Raw genomic sequence first — 18,829 nt, forward strand, 5'->3', positions numbered from 1 at the left:
GAGCTGACGGGAGATATCACAAGGCAACTGAGGACTGCTAAGGGTAGAGGGAGGAGGCTTTTGCAGCTAGCTGAAGGGACAACATAAAACCCTGCAAATCCATCATAAAGAGGCACTTTTTTGTCTTGGCTAGAGCTGTGATGAATGCTTAGGGTGATTTGCCAATGTGCAATTCAGGACTCTGGCAGGTGTAGTGGCTATGGGTGGGAGCCCAGAAGTCCCTGGTTCAAATCTCTAGGTGATCTTCGCTAAGTGGCTCAACTTCCCATCTGCAGTGGGGGTGGGATAATAATACTACCCTACCTTTTGGGGTTCTTGTAAGGAGTACTAAGAAAATGTGAAGTGCTGTCGGCATTTTAAATATGCTACATGAACACTGGGCGTTGTTTTTATTCAAGGTTAATTTCTACAGAGTGTACAGTGCCTACATTTTGCAACCCAACATGTCTCAAATAATGTAAAAGTTTGCCTTTGTTTAGGACAGGGTTTCCCAAACTTAGGTCTCCAGCTGCTTTTGGACTACAACTCCCATCATCCCCAGCTAGCCGGACCAGTGGTTGGGGATGATGGGAATTGTAGTCCAGAAACAGCCGGAGTTTGGGAAACACTGATTTAGTAACTGCTTTCAGGCTCCTGCTACTTTGGCAAGCTTTCCTCCTCTTAGCCAGCCTTCTTTCTCCTTTGCTGTGTGATCCCGACCACTCAGGGATCCTGTAGCGAATGTGATGACATCATGATACCATGTTGCCAATTACATCTGGCTTATGTGGCAACATGGGTGATCCTAGCCAAACAAGGCACAGATGTTCTCTCTGCCTACAGCAGGTCTCTCTCTGAAAGGCAAGCTGATGGTCGCAGCACCACGGAGAGCTCCAAGGGAGCAACTAATTCCAAGAAAGTCCAGATGTTTTGGCCTACAACTCCCATGATCCCTAGTTAACAGGACCAGTGGTCAGGGAAGATGGGGGTTGTAGTCCAGAACATCTGGAGAGCCGAAGTTTGGGGATGTCTGCACTAGTCCCTCTCCTAAGCTCCACCCCTCTGCCTGAATAGTGTACATCCTTAAAGGGCTAGCCCCTATCTATCCAGAAGGAAAGCACTTCTCTTTCCTGTGGGCAAGCAAGGTGGAGTGGAAAGTACTTTGCTCCTCAGACAGTTTGGGCTCAGGGCTCAGGATCCCTTGGGGGCTGCAGGTTCCTCAGCCAGTGGTACAGCAGCCCCAGACTTGGCCAGCTCTTCCTCCACCTCCAAGCTTGAGGTTCAGGCTACAGCAGTTAATCACCCTCACTCTGAAATCACCACATGGGCAAATGCTTCTGCCCACCCTTTCACGCCAAGTTCCCAAATGATACTGAATGGGGCAGTGCTTTTTGAAGCTACCAAATATGGGTCACAAAAAGAACCGTGCCTTTTTGGCTCAACCTTATGTCATACCCTCCAACATTTCTTGGCTGAAAATAGGGATGGCCTATTCCATAATAACTGTTGTTGTTGTTGTTACCCCACCCATCTGCTTGGGTTGCTCCAACAACTCTGGGCAGCTTCCAACATATATAAAACATAAGAAAGCATTAAACATTTAAAACCTTCCCCTATACAGGGCTGCCTTCAGATGTCTTCTAAAGGTTGCATAGTTACTTATCTCCTTGGATCGGGGAGTGACATAACTCCATACCCTCCAACATTTGCCTGATGAAAATAGGGACCTCCTAAGGAAAAGCAGGACATTCTAAGATCAAATCAGAAACCGGGGCAGCTTCAGTAGATTCAAGACTGTCCCTGGGTAATAGGGACACTTGGAGGGTCTGCTTATTTGCTATTCATGTTTTTTTTCAGAGGCAATTTGCAAAATTACCTTTGTCTAAGAGTTGCTGCTGCTGCTGTTTTTAAAACAAGTTTCCTATATAACCATGCTAATATAGTAGTCTTTGTATGCTGGGTAATGTCTAACTGCTGCTGTTTGAGACACACAAGCCCAGTTCTCACACGTTGGGCATTACTGTGTTTGCTTGGAGTGGAATGCACTTTTAGCCCCACATTTGATGTTAGATCTCCTGTTTCAAAGAACAAGTTGTCTGCAGTTATGTGAAGAAAAACTCCAATGTGTGAGCTCTGTGTGATAGGGACACACAGTTGTGCAGGTATGGAATGCGGATGGCACTGTGGTCTAAACCACTGAGCCTCTTGGGCTTGCCGATCAGAAGGTCGGTGGTTCAAATCCACAGGATGGGGTGAGCTCCCATGGCTCTGTCCCAGCTCTTGCCAACCTAGCATTTTGAAAGCATACCAGTGCAAGTAGATAAATAACTGCGGCAAGAAGGTAAACGGCATTTCTGTGCGCTCTGGTTTCTGTCATGGTGTTCCGTAGCGCCAGAAATGGTTTAGTCATGCTGGCCACATGACCCAGAAAGCTGTCTGTGGACAAACACCGGCTCCCTCAGCCTGAAAGCGAGATGAGTGCCACAACCCCATAGTCACCTTTGACTGGTCTTAACCGTCCAGAGGTTCTTTACTTTTTTATCTGCAGGCATCCTAATTGTGTGGAGGCTGTACACATGGTCAGGAGCTCATGAACTGCAGTTTTTCTTCAGGCAACTGCAGACAACCTGTGGCTGCTTGAGGAAGGAGGTTTGACATCAGAGGCAGGACAAAAGCACAATCCAAGTAAACACACCAGTGTGCTCCATTCACACGCTGTTTGTCTGGCCTCCAGGGTTTCAGCAAGGCCTTTTTCTCAGTCCTTATTTGGAGACCAGCGATTGCAGCATATGCTCTTACCATTGAGCTCAATCCATGAACAGGACTCCTGTCTGCTTGGGCGGGAGCCAAAGAAACCAATTTTATAAAAATAATATTTTTTTTATTTATACCCCGCCCTCCCCGGCCAAGACCGGGCTCAGGGTGGCTCACACTGAATATAAATACAGTAAAAACAAACAGTTGGTTAAAATATAAGTTAGAATACAGTTTAAAATACAGCTTAAAATGCAGCCTCGTTTTAGTGGTAGCCTAGATCAAAGCTATAAGGGGAGAAAACGTCAAATAGGGTATTCACCGGGGCCAACTATCCATGCTGGTCCTACATGGGCCAGCAGAAAGAGCTGAGGGAAAATTTATATACAAAATCTCATATGAGGGGTTCCATCAAAAAATAAATGGGGGGGGGATTAGACTGAGTCCAGCCCAAAGGCCAGGTGGAACAGCTCCGTCTTGCAGGCCCTGCGGAAAGATGTCAAATCCCGCAGGGCCCTGATCTCCTGCTTTTGCTATACCTTAAATAGGCAAACAAACAATATTAAGTTCCATGCAGCTACCTGGGGGGAAGGTAGCTGCAGGAGCTCTGTGTTTTATTATTGGGGGACAACAGCAGCTGTTTTAAAGATGAGTACGATCACTCTAGGAGTCTGCCTGCTAACTCCTGGCCAATGTATATTCGTAAAGAAATAGGGTATTAGAAATGGCAACATGAGTCATCCTCAGAATCCTGTAAAAGCTGGCCCTTTAAACTTTCAGCAATTTGAAGAAGTGGGAAGTGCAAAGCCGTCTTTTTTGGAGACAAGGAACGTCAAGTACAGAGTGAGCCTGCAAACCCCAATATGTCTTGCTAAAAATAAACCCTTTGATAACTTGAGCAGAGGAGGATGTGAAATGCTTGCATAAGTGTGAACATCATGCTGACACTTACTAGAAATTAGTGTGAGTTTCATGATCTTGCTTATCATATCTTAACATCTTTCCTGTTTAAATAGACTTACAGATAGCCCATTTCCTCTGTAGGAGAACATTTGTAAAGATGCAAACAAATGCAATCATATAACACCTGCGAGTGAGTCTAATTAAATTCATAAGTGGGGCTTCCTTCTAAGTTGCAATTCACTGAACGCTGCAAATCCCATTTTGCTTGAGAACATTCACTATACGACATCAGATATTCTCGCCCTCTCAAACACACACATACACAAAATCCCCAAGAGCTAAAGCAAATTTTTGGTGAAGGATCTTTCCGGCTCTTAAATGTCAGCTTTTCAGGCAAGCAATCTGTTGCTAAACATCTCAGAGTTGAGATGGAAGAACAGGGTGTCAACATGTGATTTTTAAATTCCAAGTGAATTGCCAGATTTAGGAATATGCTCAAACACAAACAGTGCATTTAAAAGACATAATGGTTGCATCTGAAATTTGCATGCTACTAAAGCAATACAAGCCCAATATGGGACTTGTTTCAAATCAACACGTGAACTTCAGCTCCCTACATCTCTGCAGCATTATGGATTTCTCTTATTTCTTTACCACCACCACCCGAGATGTTCTTCCTCTCTCAAACTCTTCGCTCAAGCCTTTCACCTCTGTCCTTATTCTTCCAGACCATCACCTACTGCAACTTTCTTTTCTCAGTAACCTCCCAACTTATCAGGTCGTGCTGGTTATATATCCCCCTGCCCCCACTTTTCCTCGCCTCCTATGCCCCTCTTTCCATAGACTTTCATTCCTTCTCCACCCATCTTTAGGATCTGACCTGTTCAGCCAATGACTGCCCGCCCTGCCCCTCTTTGACATTAGAGCAGCTCAGCCAGTCACTGCCCAAGAAGTCCCACAAAATCTGTTCCTGCTCTGCTCTCACAAAATGTTTTGAAACCCTCTTCCTGTTACGAAACTATAAACGAGCTATGCACCAATTAGCCAGGTGCTCTCACTGCTGAAATCAGGGATTTGAAGTTTGTAAGGATGCACATTTTTCACTCAGATTTTTCAGTCAGAATAATGGGTGTTCAGAAACTCCCATTATTCCAAAGGCATTTTGCGATGAGGAATTTCATTAGTGTGAGCATTTTCTGAGCTCTGGGCGCAGTACTGCACCTAAGATTTCAGATTAAAACTGCAGAGTGGAAGGAAAGGAGGACCTTTTTTCTGCCTCCCCACTTCCAGCTATACTCTGAAGACTGGAGAAGAGACCCTCTTAAGAATATGAGGGGGTGGGCAGGGGAAGAATCAGACCATGTGAAAAATGAACATAATATTTTAGCTGCAGTTCATTCATTTTCAGCTTTGTATTCTTGTTATATATAAAAAAGTGCATCTAGATATTCTGTCGTTGCACCCATAGCCTAGGTTTTAAGGTGCCATCTAGCTGCTAGCTCTCATATCTCGGTGTCTAACACTGATCCCAGATACGTATCTAGAAGGTCATACCTTTGTGCGTGGGGGACGGGGAAATCAGCCTGGCTAAAGCTTTTCTCTCTTCATATATGTATTCAAAAGATACCCTTGAAACAGCCAGCACTGGATTTCCCCTTCTGCACAGACAGGTTGCCACATATATTTGCACCGGTGCATGTTGTGCGGTCCAAATTGCGACGAAGTGGCAACTCCACAACCAACTCTCTATCTGAACGTCCTTCACAACAAACAACACGGCATGGCGCACAGCTGCAGTTGTCCGACTGCTCCCGCCCTGAAAGCATTGTGTTACCCCGCAATGCATGCACTGAATTTGCGAGTAGCAGTTTGTCAACAAGCTTAAAAGTACTTGCCTTTTGGAGGGGGGGATTCAGGTCCGCTGACTGCACTCGACTGTTTTAGATGATGACAACTCTCCTGGCGTTTCCTCCCAGGCTGCTGGTTACACAACAGCTCCCCTTGTCCTGCTGCATTCGGTTTATTCCATTGCTATTTTTAATTGTGTTAATTATAAACCATGATCTGTGTTCTTCCAGCGGACTCCCAAACATTTCAGAGTGTCAGGCAGCTGGGCCAGCGATGGAGAGGAGCCCAGACCTGAACAGATTCTCAGCTATCAATTATTAGCATCATCAGGGCATCCTAGGCTATTTGAGAGTCCACTCCTGCTACCCAGGTGAGAGGATGTGGGGAAAGCAACTGAACAGATAGCAAGGCTTGCATATTTTTTTTATGCCAGCAGAAACTGGGGTGGTAAAGAGAAATGCTCCGTCTGCTGTCATATATTTGATTAAGAACAAAGCTGCAAATGCTTCGAAAGAGGAGACAGCTCCGTAACTGTGAGGTTACTATGGGCTCCTTGCTATGCCACATTTTATGGGCTCCTTGCTATGCCAAGGATATGACCTCACAAATCCTTTATGAAGTCAGATGCAGGTGGCAAATGTGTGTCATGCTATGTCAGAGAAGGGGACAGGTGCAGTGACCATCAAAGCTGAAATGGCCATTAAATAATTGCGGGGGGGGGGGGGTAAGGGAGTAATTTGGAGGAGCTCGCTCATGTCACAATGAAAATCGTAACTGTTGCCAGCCCAACCAGTGAGGGATCACCTTGAAATAAGTAAATAATGCCTACAGCTGTTAATATAATTAATGAGATCTTTTATAGGTCATCTATGGGCTTTCATTCCTATAAATCGCTGGATTTATACTGACATCTGCTGGTGCAGAGAATCGTAACACCTCTGTTTTCCCACCCTATCCACCAAATGATTGTTTTTCCCTAATGGATTTTAGCTGGATTATTTCCAGCCTAACAAAGTGGCACTCTGGTTGTTCAGGATCAGACCCTAATTTCTGGGGTGAAAGCACTTCAGGATCAATGAGAACGTACCTATGCTTTTAAAGCCACCTTATTTTGTGTGTGGGAATCTAAGCACATGCCAAAATCTCATTTAGGATTGTGGATTAATTTCAAATTGCACTAAACTTAACTCTCACTGTATTATATATATTTCATATTGCCAATCCACTCTGTCATAGGTTCAGGGTTGGAATAGCTATCTAAAAACATGACACTGTAAAACAGATTATGTTATTAGATCAAGGATGGGGTATGTGCAGCCATCCAAATGTTGTTTGACTCCAATACCCATCAGTCTCGGCCGGCATGGCCAATGATCAGGGATGATGGAATCTGTAGTCTAGCAACATTTGCAACTGCAGCATTAGAAGATGAGTTTGCAGGAAAGGACTTGTTTATTTTTACATTTATTTGTTTATATATTGTTTTGTATTTTAAATACTGCTTGCTCAAACTTAAGACCTCTAAGTGGTTGTAGAAATTACTATACAATGTTCATGAAGCACTACACAAACATTGTTTTCTATAAAAGCATGCACAAAAAACCCTTTAAAAGCTTTGGCTCATTTGATTTTGTTTTAATGTCTAAATGGTTGGGTTTTTTAATGGCCACTTCTCCATTATGGGAAACTTCTTTAGAGAATAGAATAGTTTGTGATCCCCTTACAAATTGTATATCAGCAATCAAAAACAAACAGAAAATTTCCTTTCAGTCCAGGTTTCTATTTTTATTGAAGTTAAAGAACTGCCCCACCCTCTCCACCAAGTAATTATTCCAAATTAAGCATTGGTGCTGCAGCGTTGCTTGTCTTTATAGGGCTTGCATCACTATGTTTTCCTCAGAGTGCCGAGGCACCTCTCTTCTCATTATTTAATCTGATGTCCAGGGCTCGTAGCTGGATGAGGAACCCTGTGTTTGGGCAAATCCCTCGGTTTGAATCCACCGATTTCAAGGCCTCCACGAGTGTCAGGTTTTCATGGATCATCAAATAGGCCAGCACTAAAGTGGCTGAGCGGCTTAACCCCATGGCACAATGGACAAATACCTTGCCTGCAGAGAAATAACAAAAGAACAGCATTTAATTGATGTGGAACATAGAAGGTTAAGACCAGTGCTTGCCCCCCCTGCCCGCGGCTGGAACTCATTGCAACTCAGTTCCGGCTCCTCTCAGGTGGGTGACATTGCCATTATAAGAGAACAAGGGAAATGTTCATTGTGAGTTCTAGCACCTCTTTTTCTAGAAAAATAGCACTGTTTAAGGCATTCAAGCTTCGGGGCTTCCAAAATTTGGGCCAACACTGATAAGGCCGCTCCACTTCCTGGTGGGGTGGTGTTGCGGACAGGCCACATGGCCTCCACACACAGCGGAGGTTGGGCCAGGGAGACCCTGGTTGGTGGGGGGGGGCATGGCTTATCCCTTTATAAGCAGCCACGCGGCTAGGGGGGGTCTCCCTTCTGGTTTGCCCTCTTTTCATGCGTTCGTCATATTGGCCTTGCTATGGACTTCAGTTGGTCGCCCTTGAGGGGCCTGGTAGGAATTTTTCCACTTGGCAAATTGGCACTGGCCATTTGGTTTTCACCTACCTCGTAGCAATCATCACAACTTTTGTAAGGTTTGGCGGTTAGGCATTGGTAAAGCCTAGTTTGGGGGGAGGGGAGGTGTGGCCATCACCTGCCCCTCCAATTTAAAGGGTATTCCGTTAAAGGAATCTGGGGGTCGTGGTTCCTGTCCGAAGCCCAGGTGGAGGCTAGGGCCATGGCACGACCTTCCAGTGACCCTGAGGGAGCTCTGAGTTGGTGTACATCAACAGGGCTCCCCCTACTGGTGGTTTAACCCTTGTGAGACTTCCTGCATGGCGGGCAGGAGTCAGATATAGTCGGTTCAATTCCGATGCCTAAGCCAATACCACTCACATTCTGTAACCCATAAAGTTGTGGCCTAAATTTTGCCCATTAACCTAATATACAGTGCCCATGTGTTATTATTCAACATAAAGAGGGAGGCCTCGGGGCCTTGACATGCAATAGTCATTGTGGGGAGGATTTCTCTCCCTGAAGGTACACCCATCTGAAGATACCCTGGAAAAGATTGAAGATTCCAGGACGGAGGCAGAACAGGACTCCATACAACACCCAGGGTCAATGATGAGATGCAGTTCCTCCTGCTAATTCTATGTACTGGTGGTGAGCTTTAGAAGCCCTGCACTGGGTTATCGTAAAAAGAAACCTACAATGAGAAACTTGAGTTACGCATGTTTATGTAAAGTCAGCATTGGCCAATGAGAAGGTAAAGATCAAGGTAAAGGGACCCCTGGACAGTTAAGTCCAGTCAAAGGCGGCTATGGGGTTGCGGCACTCATCTCGCTTTCAGGCCGAGGGAGCTGGCGTTTGTCCACAGACAGCTTTCTGGGTCATGTGACCAGCATGACTAAACCGCTTCTAGCGCAACGGAACACTGTGACGGAAACTGAGCGCACGGAAACGCTGTTTACCTTCTCGCCACAGCGGTACGTATTTATCTACTTGCACTGGTATGCTTTCAAACTGCTAGGTTGGCAGGAGCTGGGACAGAGCCATGGAAGCTCACCCCATCCTGTGGATTTGAACCACCGACCTTCTGATCGGCAAGCCCAAGAGGCTCCATGGTTTAGATCACAGCGCCACCCACATCCCTACAACGAGATGGTTGAGTTATGCATGTTTATGTAAAGTCAGCATTGGCCAACGAGAAGAGAGGTGGTTAATCAACTTTAACAATTCTCAGCTTGGTTGATAGCCCAATAACTTTTTATGTAGGATTTGAGAGACGGGAATAACTTCCTGCTTTTTTCAAAACTAGCCTTGCTTCTGCAGCTTCAACTTCAGCCAGACAGGGAGAAATTAATCAAGCAACGCTATCCACGCCACCTACTATCACTACCCTAGGACAAGTTTCACCTGCTCCAGTTCTGCATGCAAAGCTGCCGTCACAACCCCACATGCCACTCCTCCTCCTTTCCTGGAGATCTAGTATGGGGAAGCCCATCCCTGAGCAAGAAAGGCCAATTAAGCAAAGCATCCTTAAGTAGCTTTAAGCCCCTTGCTAAATGCGGCAAGATTAAAGGGAACAGCAGCAGCTTTGGGCCCACGCAGCTGGCAACCGAGTGCCTCTCGCATCTCGAAGGCCGCTCCTCCTCCCGCTATCTCCCTCTTACCTCCTGTAGCCTTCAAGGCATTGTGGATGAAATTCGCAGCATCCTGGAAGAAGATGCTGATATCAAACGAGGTGTCATCAAACGCCTGCACCCCGTAGTACTCGATTGGCAGGTCTCTGTAATATCGAGCGCCCGTGTTGATGTTGTACGGCCCGTCTGCTGCATTGAGGATGTGGGTGATGCCGAGGCTCTGCAGAATGGCTTTGCTTCGAGCTGCCCATCTGTTAAAAGATGATAAAGGGTCGCTGCGGCTGCTCCTGCTCCATGTTGACATGGGCTTATTTAAGAGGCCTCTTGAGCCTCAAGGAAGCAAGAAGCAATGAGCACCTGTGTCTCATCTCCATAACTAATACCCCTCCTTTTTGGTCCCTGCTCTAATTCCTAACACATTCCCTGTTTGCCAGACCATGGCTCCTTACAACCTGCTCTGTCAGGCAGTATCAGTTATACGGCTTCCCTCCCTTGCCATGCAGTTGGAGGAATAATTTCTGTTCTCCCTCTTTCTTTTGGACTACAGGTCTCTCTGTGTTACATTCACAATTCAAAGTGTTGGTGCTGACCTTTAAAGCCCTAAATGGCCTCGACCCAGTATACCTGAAGGAGCGTCTCCACCCCCATCGTTCAGCCCGGACACTGAGGTCCAGTGCCGAGGGTCTTCTGGCGGTTCTCTCACTGTGAGATGTGAGGTTACAGGGAACCAGGCAGAGGGCCTTCTCGGTAGTGGCGCCTGTCTTGCGGAACGCCCTCCCATCAGATGTCAAGGAAATAAACAACCATCTGACTTTTAGAAGACATCTGAAGGCAGCCCTGTTTAGGGAAGTTTAAAATGTTTGATGTTTTATCACTTTTAATAATAATAATGATAATAATAATAATTAATATTCTGTTGAGAGCTGCCCAAAGTGACTGGGGAAACCTAGCCAGACGGGTGGGGTATAAATATATTATTGTTATTATTATTATTATTTATTTATTTATTTATTATTATTATTATTATTACATTGCCCTTACTCGCCTCACACCCTCCAACATGTCTCCAATGAAAATAGGAGAGTCCTAAGGAAAAGCAAGACGTTCCGGGATCAAATCAGAAACTGGGGTGGCTTCTATAAATCCGGGACTGTCCCTGGAAAATAGGGACACTTGGAAGGGGTACTTTCCCTTTTCACCCAAGGCTGCCCCACCCAGGAAGTAAGGCATAGGCATTTTAGTTGTACTTAGGTTGATCTGTGTTTTTCCCTTTTCAAATGAGCATTTAAATGTTATGTCGGTTTTAATTTGACCATATTTCTGATAGAAGAAGAAGAGAAGAGTTTGGATTTGATATCCCACTTTATCACTACCCGAAGGAGTCTCAAAGCAACTAACATTCTCCATTCCCTTCCTCCCCCACAACAAACACTCTGTGAGGTGAGTGAGGCTGAGAGGCTTCAGAGAAGTGTGACTAGCCCAATGTTACCCAGCAGCTGCATGTGGAGGAGCAGGGAGGCGAACCCGGTTCACCAGATTACCAGTCTACTGCTCTTAACCACTACACCACACTGGCTCTCAGAGTTCGTTTACAGAACCAGTTTATACTAGTCTATTTTGTGGAATTTGGATGTTAAGATCCTAATTTGTTTGCTGCTATTTTGTAGGATTTTTAAGCTTCTGCTCTCCTTCTGACTGGTAACAAGATGCAATCCTTCAGTTTCCTTACCCGTCTCCAAGGTAGAGGTTTGGCCACACTTGATCCACATGGTTGTCGGAACTTCCTCTGCTCCAAACTAGCCGCTGCAATTCAGAAAGTGCTGGTGTCTCATAACGGCTTCGACTTTCAGAGTTTCCAGCATGGCTCATACCTGCTTTTGTGCTTTCATGAGCTTCAGGTGTAACCAAAATGGCCTTTGGGAAATGAGAGAGAGGTGGGGGGTTAAAAAAATTGATTTTTGTTTGGAGGTTCTAGCAGGGGAGCTCAGGTATCGTATACCCTTGACCGAAGAACGGTACACTCCTTCTATCTGGGATGGTCGTCCTCTTCCACCGAGCGCGCAGCTTCGGGAGGGACGCACATGGAGCGGTTTCTTATTTTTTCTTTTTTGCCTTTTTTCTTTTTCTTATATTACATGCTTTTTATATCTATTTGTATTTGTTATAAAACCAATAAAATATACTTTTTTAAAAAATTGATTTTTAAGGGGGGCAATTTGGAAGTTTGTCTATACCAAGTTAATGGCCTTTTAGGCTTCCTCCACATGAATAGGAACCTGTCTTCAAGGACAGTCCCATGTAGAGTGTATTCCAGTAGTCCAAGCAGGAAGACAGCATGAACAACTGAGGTCGGGCAACCTGGTCCAGAAATGGCTGTGGTTGGTGAACTAGCCTATTTTATAATCATAATCATAATATATTCAAAAGTTACAATATAGCTTTGTCCACTGCCATAATTATCACAGAATGATCACTCCAATCCTCAATCCCATTTCACTGCCATGTTGGCTCGCTGAATATCCTCAATAGGAACCCAACTGGCGTAAGTTGGGCATGAAGCACTCCTAGCTACAGAAAAGTGTAAATTTTGAATCCAGGTGTGCTCCTAAATTATGAGCTGGATTCTTCGAGCGGAGCATAACCTCTCTCAGAGTAGGATGTGCACCTAAATTCTCAGACACATGAACCACCCACTCGCAGCACTTCTGCCCTATCTGGGTTCAGTGTCCATTTATTGAGCCCTCAATTCATTCCATCACTGCCCCAAGGCACTTGTTCAACACCTTCACAGCCTCTTCTGTTTCCAGTGGAATGGAGAGATAGACTTGCGTATCGACAGCATACTGATGACACCATGCTTCAAATCCCCAGACGGCAGCTCCCAACAGTTTAATAGGAAACAGAGCGGACCTTTTTGGGACCCCACAGCCCAAAAGCCGCGAGCCAAGCAACGACCCCCTGGGAGTGACGATGCAGGTAGGAGCAGAACCGTTTTAATAAGCACCACCAGCTACCAGTTCCCCCATTTGCTCCAGAGGAACACCATGGTCAATGGTGTGTCTTCAGGAGAGGTCAAGAAGAATAAAGAAGATCACACACACCCCTCTCTCTCTCCCGATAGAGATCATCAATCAGGGAGACCAAGGCCACTACTGGGCCTGAAACCAGGCTGGAAGAGACCTAGATCCCTCTCCAAGCATACCTGCAACTGACTTTCTACAACCTTGTCCATGAAAACAATATTAGAGACTGGATGGTAGTTTCCCAGAATCTCTAGATCCAGAGAGGACCTCTTTGAGAGGGAGTGTACCACTGCCTCCTCCAAGGTGTTGGGCATAATGCCCTCCTGCAGTTGTGGAGAGTTTTTACCATTGTACCTCTTTGTGACTGAATATTCTGTCTTCTTGTTGCAAGTTCCTTGGACTCTCTTCTGGGCTCCCTTGTGTTTGCTGTGAGTAATGTATTCCCGGCCTTCCTCCTCCTCCTTGCTCCGTTTCTTTTCTTAGTCGCTGATATCCAACACGGGGATAAACAGCGTGTCTCCTCTGCGAGCTTGTGGATTAAGTTGCTGATACTCTGTTATTTTAAGTGCTTGCGGTTTTAAGCCTCACTTCAAGCAGTGCGGGCCGCTTTGCATCCTGTAATTGGAGGAGAACGAGGGAAAGAATACCTTCTGGGTAACTGCAGGAGTTTCAGGGTGAGATTACACCAGCTGCAGGCGACTAAAGATTATGAAAATTCAACCTGGGATGAGGCTTGTGGCAGAGGTGCTCCCCAGGGCTTCCTATCCATTGACAGAGCAGGATTGGGCCAGCCTCTCAGCATCCTATCGTTGAGTTAGCAAAAGAATTTCAGCAAGTATTTCATTGCATTGCAGAAGGTTAAAAGATGGCTCCTGGCAAAATGGCCTTCTGCACTGCTACTAAAATACAAAGGCTATTATTAACAGCACTGCCGTGGTGGGCAGAAAAAGTGGATCGCTGACACCAAATTACCTTTTGCAGTATGATTTGTGTGTGTGTGTGTTTGTGTGTCTTGTTTCAAGCATGCGTGCCTACCAAATGTTGTGATCCACCCATAACAGATAGGATGCCAGTGGCGCTGTGGTCTTCATCTAAGCAACTGACCTTTTGGGCTTGCCGATTAAAAGGTTGGCAATTCGAATCCCTGCAACGGGGTGAGCTCCCGTTGCTCAGTCCCAGCTCCTGCCAACCTAGCAGTTCAAAAGCACGCCAGCGCAAGTAGATAAATAGGTACCACTGCGGCAGGAAGGTAAACAGCATTTCTGTGCACCCTGGTGTCCGTCACGGTGTCCCGCTATGTCAGAAGCAGTTTAGTCATGCTGGCCACATGACCCAGAAAGCTGTCTGTGGACAAATGCCGGCTCCCTTGGCCTGAAAGTGAGACAAGCGCCGCAACCCCATAGTCGCCTTTGACTGGACTTAACCGTCCAGGGGTCCTTTACTCTCTTTTTTTTAACTTAACTGGTACCCATGGGGAAAGGTGTCACTCGAGCGAGCTTCAAGGAAGCAGTTTGCCAGTCTGGTCTTCCTAAGTGTCACCCACTGTCTGAAGAGTGTGAATCTTTAACAAGCTAACGCCTGGTCTGCAGTGATAGATTTTTCCGCCTGCATGCAGCCATGCCCACCCATGTTCTCCTGGCAAGTTACTTATGATTGAGCAAAGTGAAGTCGAACTACTTAGCCTGGACTCATTGAAAGCATATGGTAAGGGTACTTATCAGAAGGTAAATTAGGCCAATAAAAATATCCTCAGGCCACCAAAGAGGGGCTGAGGCAGAGAGAGGGGGGCTTGCCTAAATATCACCTAATTGACTAGAGATTTAAACCAGGTCCCCCAGTCCACACTCTTAAAGGAGACAGACTTACTGCGTCACACGCTGTGCTGTTCGAGACCATCTCAAATTTGACGGCCTCTTCTCTCTGCCCCCTCCTCTCCATCCCATAAGGCTTTGCCAGTGCCTTGTCATTGTCTAGAAATATTTCATTTTACAAGGCAGCCGTGGAGAATGCTAGAGATTGCATTTTGGCCACTAGATGTTGCTCTGCGACCACATAAGAAATGAGAGGAAGCAATAACCGAAATGGCTGCTCTCGCTTATGACGATAATTCCCCAATTTCAACACTGATAGCATGGCCTTCCTTGTTTGGTGTCCCTGTTCATTGTTAATATGTAGGTAAGATCAACAGAATTCTGAAAATTAGAATTGCTGTACCCGACTAAAGACAGAATTCTGTGGGTCCTGGTTATAATAGTAGATTCTTGAACTTTCATTTGCTGTGAAGCCCACTGGATTCGTAGATTTAATTGGACCACTATAAAGCTTCTAGATTTACTGTTTTAACCGTATGGACTAAATTAATTTTACCAGATTTTTTTCAAAGAATCCGGGAACACTTTTTTTAAAAAAAGAGAAAAAAAGTTATTAAAAAAAGTTTTTGGTTTTTTTTTTTTTTTTTGAAGAAGTAATATCTTCTCTTCTGTGGTCTCCTCTATTGCGCGACCTTCCTCTGGGCCCCAGCCTGCTCTCTTGGAGTGCTAGCCGCCGTGGAGTAGGCACGGGTCGGACCTGGGCTCGGCCACATGTCCTTGCCCTCCCGGTGCTCTCCCACCTCTCTTCCTCAGTGGCGGTTGCAACGTGGCAAGGTCGGGGCTCCCCTCTCTTTCCTCCTTCCTCTTTCTCTCTCTTCCTTCTCCTTCTCCTCTCCTCCTCCCTGCATCAGCTCCAGGGTTTTCCTGGCCCTGGAGCACTGCTGGGCAGTCAGCCAGGTGGCCAGGCACTCTCACTCCCAGCTTGATTTGAGTTGTGGGAGGGGTCAGTGGTTCCCCCAGTTGAGACGCCGGGCGTTCCCGGTTCCCCCTCGGCAGTGGCGGTGGCAGCAGCAGTCTCAGCAGCCTGGAGCCAGCCTGGTAGCTCAGTTGGCTCTGGCTGGCTTCAGCAGCTGCTCGTGCCGTGGCGCCAGCCATTTTGCCTTGTGCCGTTGAACCAATCACGAAACGTTCATTCCCTACTAATAAATCTACAACACTTAAAATATAAATCCGGGGACATTAAATGAAAACCGGGGACATTCCGGGGACAGTTTTGTCCGGGGACAGATTTGTAAATCTGGGGACTGTTCCCAGGAAACGGGGACGTCTGGTAACCATAGACTAAATGAAATATGACTTCAGTTTATTTTTTCTGTATCTCTCTCTGTGTGTGTTTCCTATCCTTAACATGGGCATACCCAGCGAGGGGTGGGGGGCAGCTGCCCCCCCCCCAGAAGCAAATGAAAAAAAAAATTACCAAATTTTACGGACCATAACCCGCACTTTTCCCCTCCAAAACCTGAAGGGGGAAAGTCGCAGCCAGTGACAGGAACGTGGGAGGGGGGAGGAGCAGCCTGAGCTGGGGGCGGGGCGGGCGGGAGCTCCATCCTTCCTTCTACCCTTCCTTCCCCTCTTTCTTTCTTCCTTTTTCTCTCTCTCTCCCTCCCTCCCTCCCTCCCTTCTCTCTCTCTCTCTCCCCCCTTCCTTCCTTCCTTCTCTCTCTCTCTCTCTCACCCACCCCTTCCTTCCTTCTTTCTTTCCTTCCTTCCTTCCTTCTCTCTCTTCCCTCCCTCCCCTCCTTCCTTCCCTCTCTCTTCCCCTCTCTTGCCCCCCCTAGTTTTGATCCTGGGTACGCCCCTGATCCTTAACACTATATAATGTCATGAATTTAGGGTGTTAAGATGGGTGCCAGATCCACTCTAACCCCCCTGCTATTTCCTAGACTTTACTCTTTCCTTTGCTCCTTTGCTGCACCCTATGTGTGCTGAATGACTACATCCCCACCCATGTCCCCCTAAAGGTGACTAATGGCAGGCACTGCAAATGACTCAGATGGCCGAACACACTGGAAACTGGTCATCATGTTTGCTTGGAGGCCACCACAGAGCTGGCAAATACATGGGTGTGGTGGAGGGAGGGAGAGCATGGCTTGGGTGGTGTGGCAGGGAAATTGTGAGCAGTTCATGGGCAGAGAAAGCATGACTCAGACACAGAATTGTCAGGCAGCTTTAAGAGCCCATGGGTTCTCATCATACTGTTTGTTCATTCGCTTTTCTCTCTTTTTTTAGTGCAATGCTATTTTGATCAAATGGATTGGTTTTAAAACTTTTTAATCAATGAAAAGGCCTTATTAAGAAAGCAGGACTTTGACGTTGTGTTTTTATATATATATATATATATATATATAAAGACAAGTATTTTCAAAAGAGCAGGCAAGAGATGTCACTGCAGCAAAGTCATTTGCCCTTATCTTCTTGCAAATCTTTTAAGAGTTCTCTAGTGCTTGTAAACGAAAAATAAACAGGTTGGTGGTGGTTTTTTTTTTAAAAAAAGAGTTCTTTGAGCAGTGCCCACTAGGGTTGTAGGGCAGGGGTGATCTGGCAGACATTGTCAAAACCCTTTTTGGATGATAAAGTCTCCCAAAACTAGAAAAGTCCAGTTCATGGCAACAACAATAGCCTCAAAGACATATGTCGATTTGCTATTTTGCTCATAATGGGACTTGTCTGTTGCTTTTATTGTTCTGTGATTATTATTATACGGTATTTTAATGTTTCATCGATGTTAACCAGCCGGAGAACACTGTTTCTGGGTGTCCTATAAACGCTGCTTAATAAATATTAAAGTTGTTAATATAGTTTCCCAGCCTGAAAAAATCCAATGTGTATCTGAAGAAGTGTGCATGCACATGAAAGTTCATACCAATGACAAACTTAGTTGGTCTCTAAGGTGCTACTGGAAGGAATTTTTTTATTTTGAAAAAATCCAGGCAGGGAAAAGTCTCTGGCAGACAAGACGAAGCATCTCACCATAGCGTCTGGAGCTTTGATGAATGTTAAACGATCCTTTAGCCTTGAAAGAAAAGAGGATAACTTCTCCCTAGGCAATGGCTATTCACGCCGTTAGTAAAAGGAGGATGCCGGGGTACTACTAATTCTGTAGTGGTTTTGAATTGTTCCAGCTGCTATGGGCCACAGTGATACGGAGCAGAGATATTTATAATGCCAACCATCAGTTGTGGTGTGCATCTGACTGCACTGTGCAACAGCCTGCGGATATTTTAAAAAAATCCAAAGACTTACAGCCAAATCCAGTGGGAAGTTCTTTGGAGCAAAGCCTACAGGAATGAATTGGAGCTGTGTTTGATCAATAGGGTTTACTGCGAAGAACTTTCTGCCACCGCGCTTTAGGCTCCTTTCTCCTGCAGACCAGAAGTCCCTATCCAAAATTCGCCATCACACATTCTCTGTCAGGCTTCAGGGAATCGGCTTCCTCCACCCGTGGCAGTAGATAAGCAGAACAAAGGAAAAGGAGTCTTCTTACCAGTTAGAAACTTTAATAATCACAGCGAGAGAACAAAGAACGCATCTCCTAGAATGGTGGTGCTCCCAATTAAGGATACCACCCTCTTATATCCCTATTAATCTATGTCACTTCTACATCTTGTAATCTGTGCTTTGTGTGCTTTCTATTCTGCCACTCTCTGAGCTCTTCTTGACCTTGGGGAGAGTGGAATGACTTCCAGAAACAGGGAATCTGTAAACTCCCCCCCCCCCGTGTTTCTTCTCCCTACCTGTTCCCCATCCAGTATTTCCCAGCTTCTGCCTTTTGAACTATGCCCCTCTGCAAACCACTGTTCCAAATCTATACTGTCCTCTTGCTCCTGGGAAGATCCAGGGGCAGGGGGAGGTTCCCACCATTCCTCCTCAGTGCAGCCCTCCTCAGCATGGTCCCTGACATTCCCTTGTCTTGATCCAGAAGGATTTCCCTTTCGATGCGCCAGAAAAGGAAGGGATCCAAAGCAGCCATTTCTTCCCAGGAGATATGTTCCTTGAGCAACTGGGACAGGGGACAGTGCCAGGCACAGTGAAACCAGGCAGGTAATGTGCCTTGGATGAAGACTTTCCTGTCCACTCTTGTGTGTGTTTGCAGCAAGTGCAAATGCAACTTGAAATGCAGTAGGGGGAAAGGAACCTGCGGCCTTTTAAGCCAGGAATGTGTGCCTATCCTTTTGTGGCACAGCGCAGGCTGCACAACACCCACAGCTCTGTCATCTTAGTGATGCTACC

The 18,829-nt window shown here is 46.0% G+C and overlaps 1 protein-coding gene and 1 long non-coding RNA gene across 11 annotated transcripts in view; one reads left to right on the forward strand and one right to left on the reverse strand.

The window, feature by feature from the left end:
- The window catches only part of LOC118096633 (uncharacterized), a 43,121-nt gene that overhangs the window by 5,039 nt on the left and 19,253 nt on the right, over positions 1 to 18,829 (forward strand). For 2 of the 3 annotated variants that reach the window (XR_015950135.1, XR_015950136.1), the window contains exon 2: positions 5,715 to 5,854. This is a non-coding gene — a long non-coding RNA (uncharacterized LOC118096633). Of the gene's footprint in view, positions 1 to 126; positions 5,855 to 18,829 lie in introns of those variants that run through there. The other variant, XR_015950137.1, reaches the window with a different exon arrangement.
- Positions 7,249 to 14,670, reverse strand: LOC118096631 (dual specificity protein phosphatase 13B). 8 transcript variants are annotated; one of them, XM_088670112.1, is made up of 5 exons: positions 14,596 to 14,670; positions 13,084 to 13,344; positions 11,436 to 11,620; positions 9,737 to 9,957; positions 7,249 to 7,592 (listed from the first exon to the last, which is right to left on the reverse strand). In XM_088670112.1, exons 3-5 carry the CDS (start codon positions 11,573 to 11,575, stop codon positions 7,381 to 7,383), a joined length of 573 nt encoding a protein of 190 aa, XP_088526238.1. In that variant the 5' UTR covers positions 11,576 to 11,620; positions 13,084 to 13,344; positions 14,596 to 14,670; the 3' UTR covers positions 7,249 to 7,380. The 8 variants fall into 8 exon arrangements, with proteins under 8 accessions (XP_088526238.1, XP_088526235.1, XP_088526237.1 ...); XM_088670109.1 differs by having other exon boundaries at positions 13,076 to 13,344; XM_088670111.1 differs by having other exon boundaries at positions 13,076 to 13,344; positions 13,964 to 14,670.

The sequence above is a fragment of the Zootoca vivipara genome, chromosome 5 (genome assembly GCF_965207765.1).
Source record: "Zootoca vivipara chromosome 5, rZooViv2.hap1.1, whole genome shotgun sequence".
Lineage (NCBI taxonomy): Eukaryota > Metazoa > Chordata > Lepidosauria > Squamata > Lacertidae > Zootoca > Zootoca vivipara.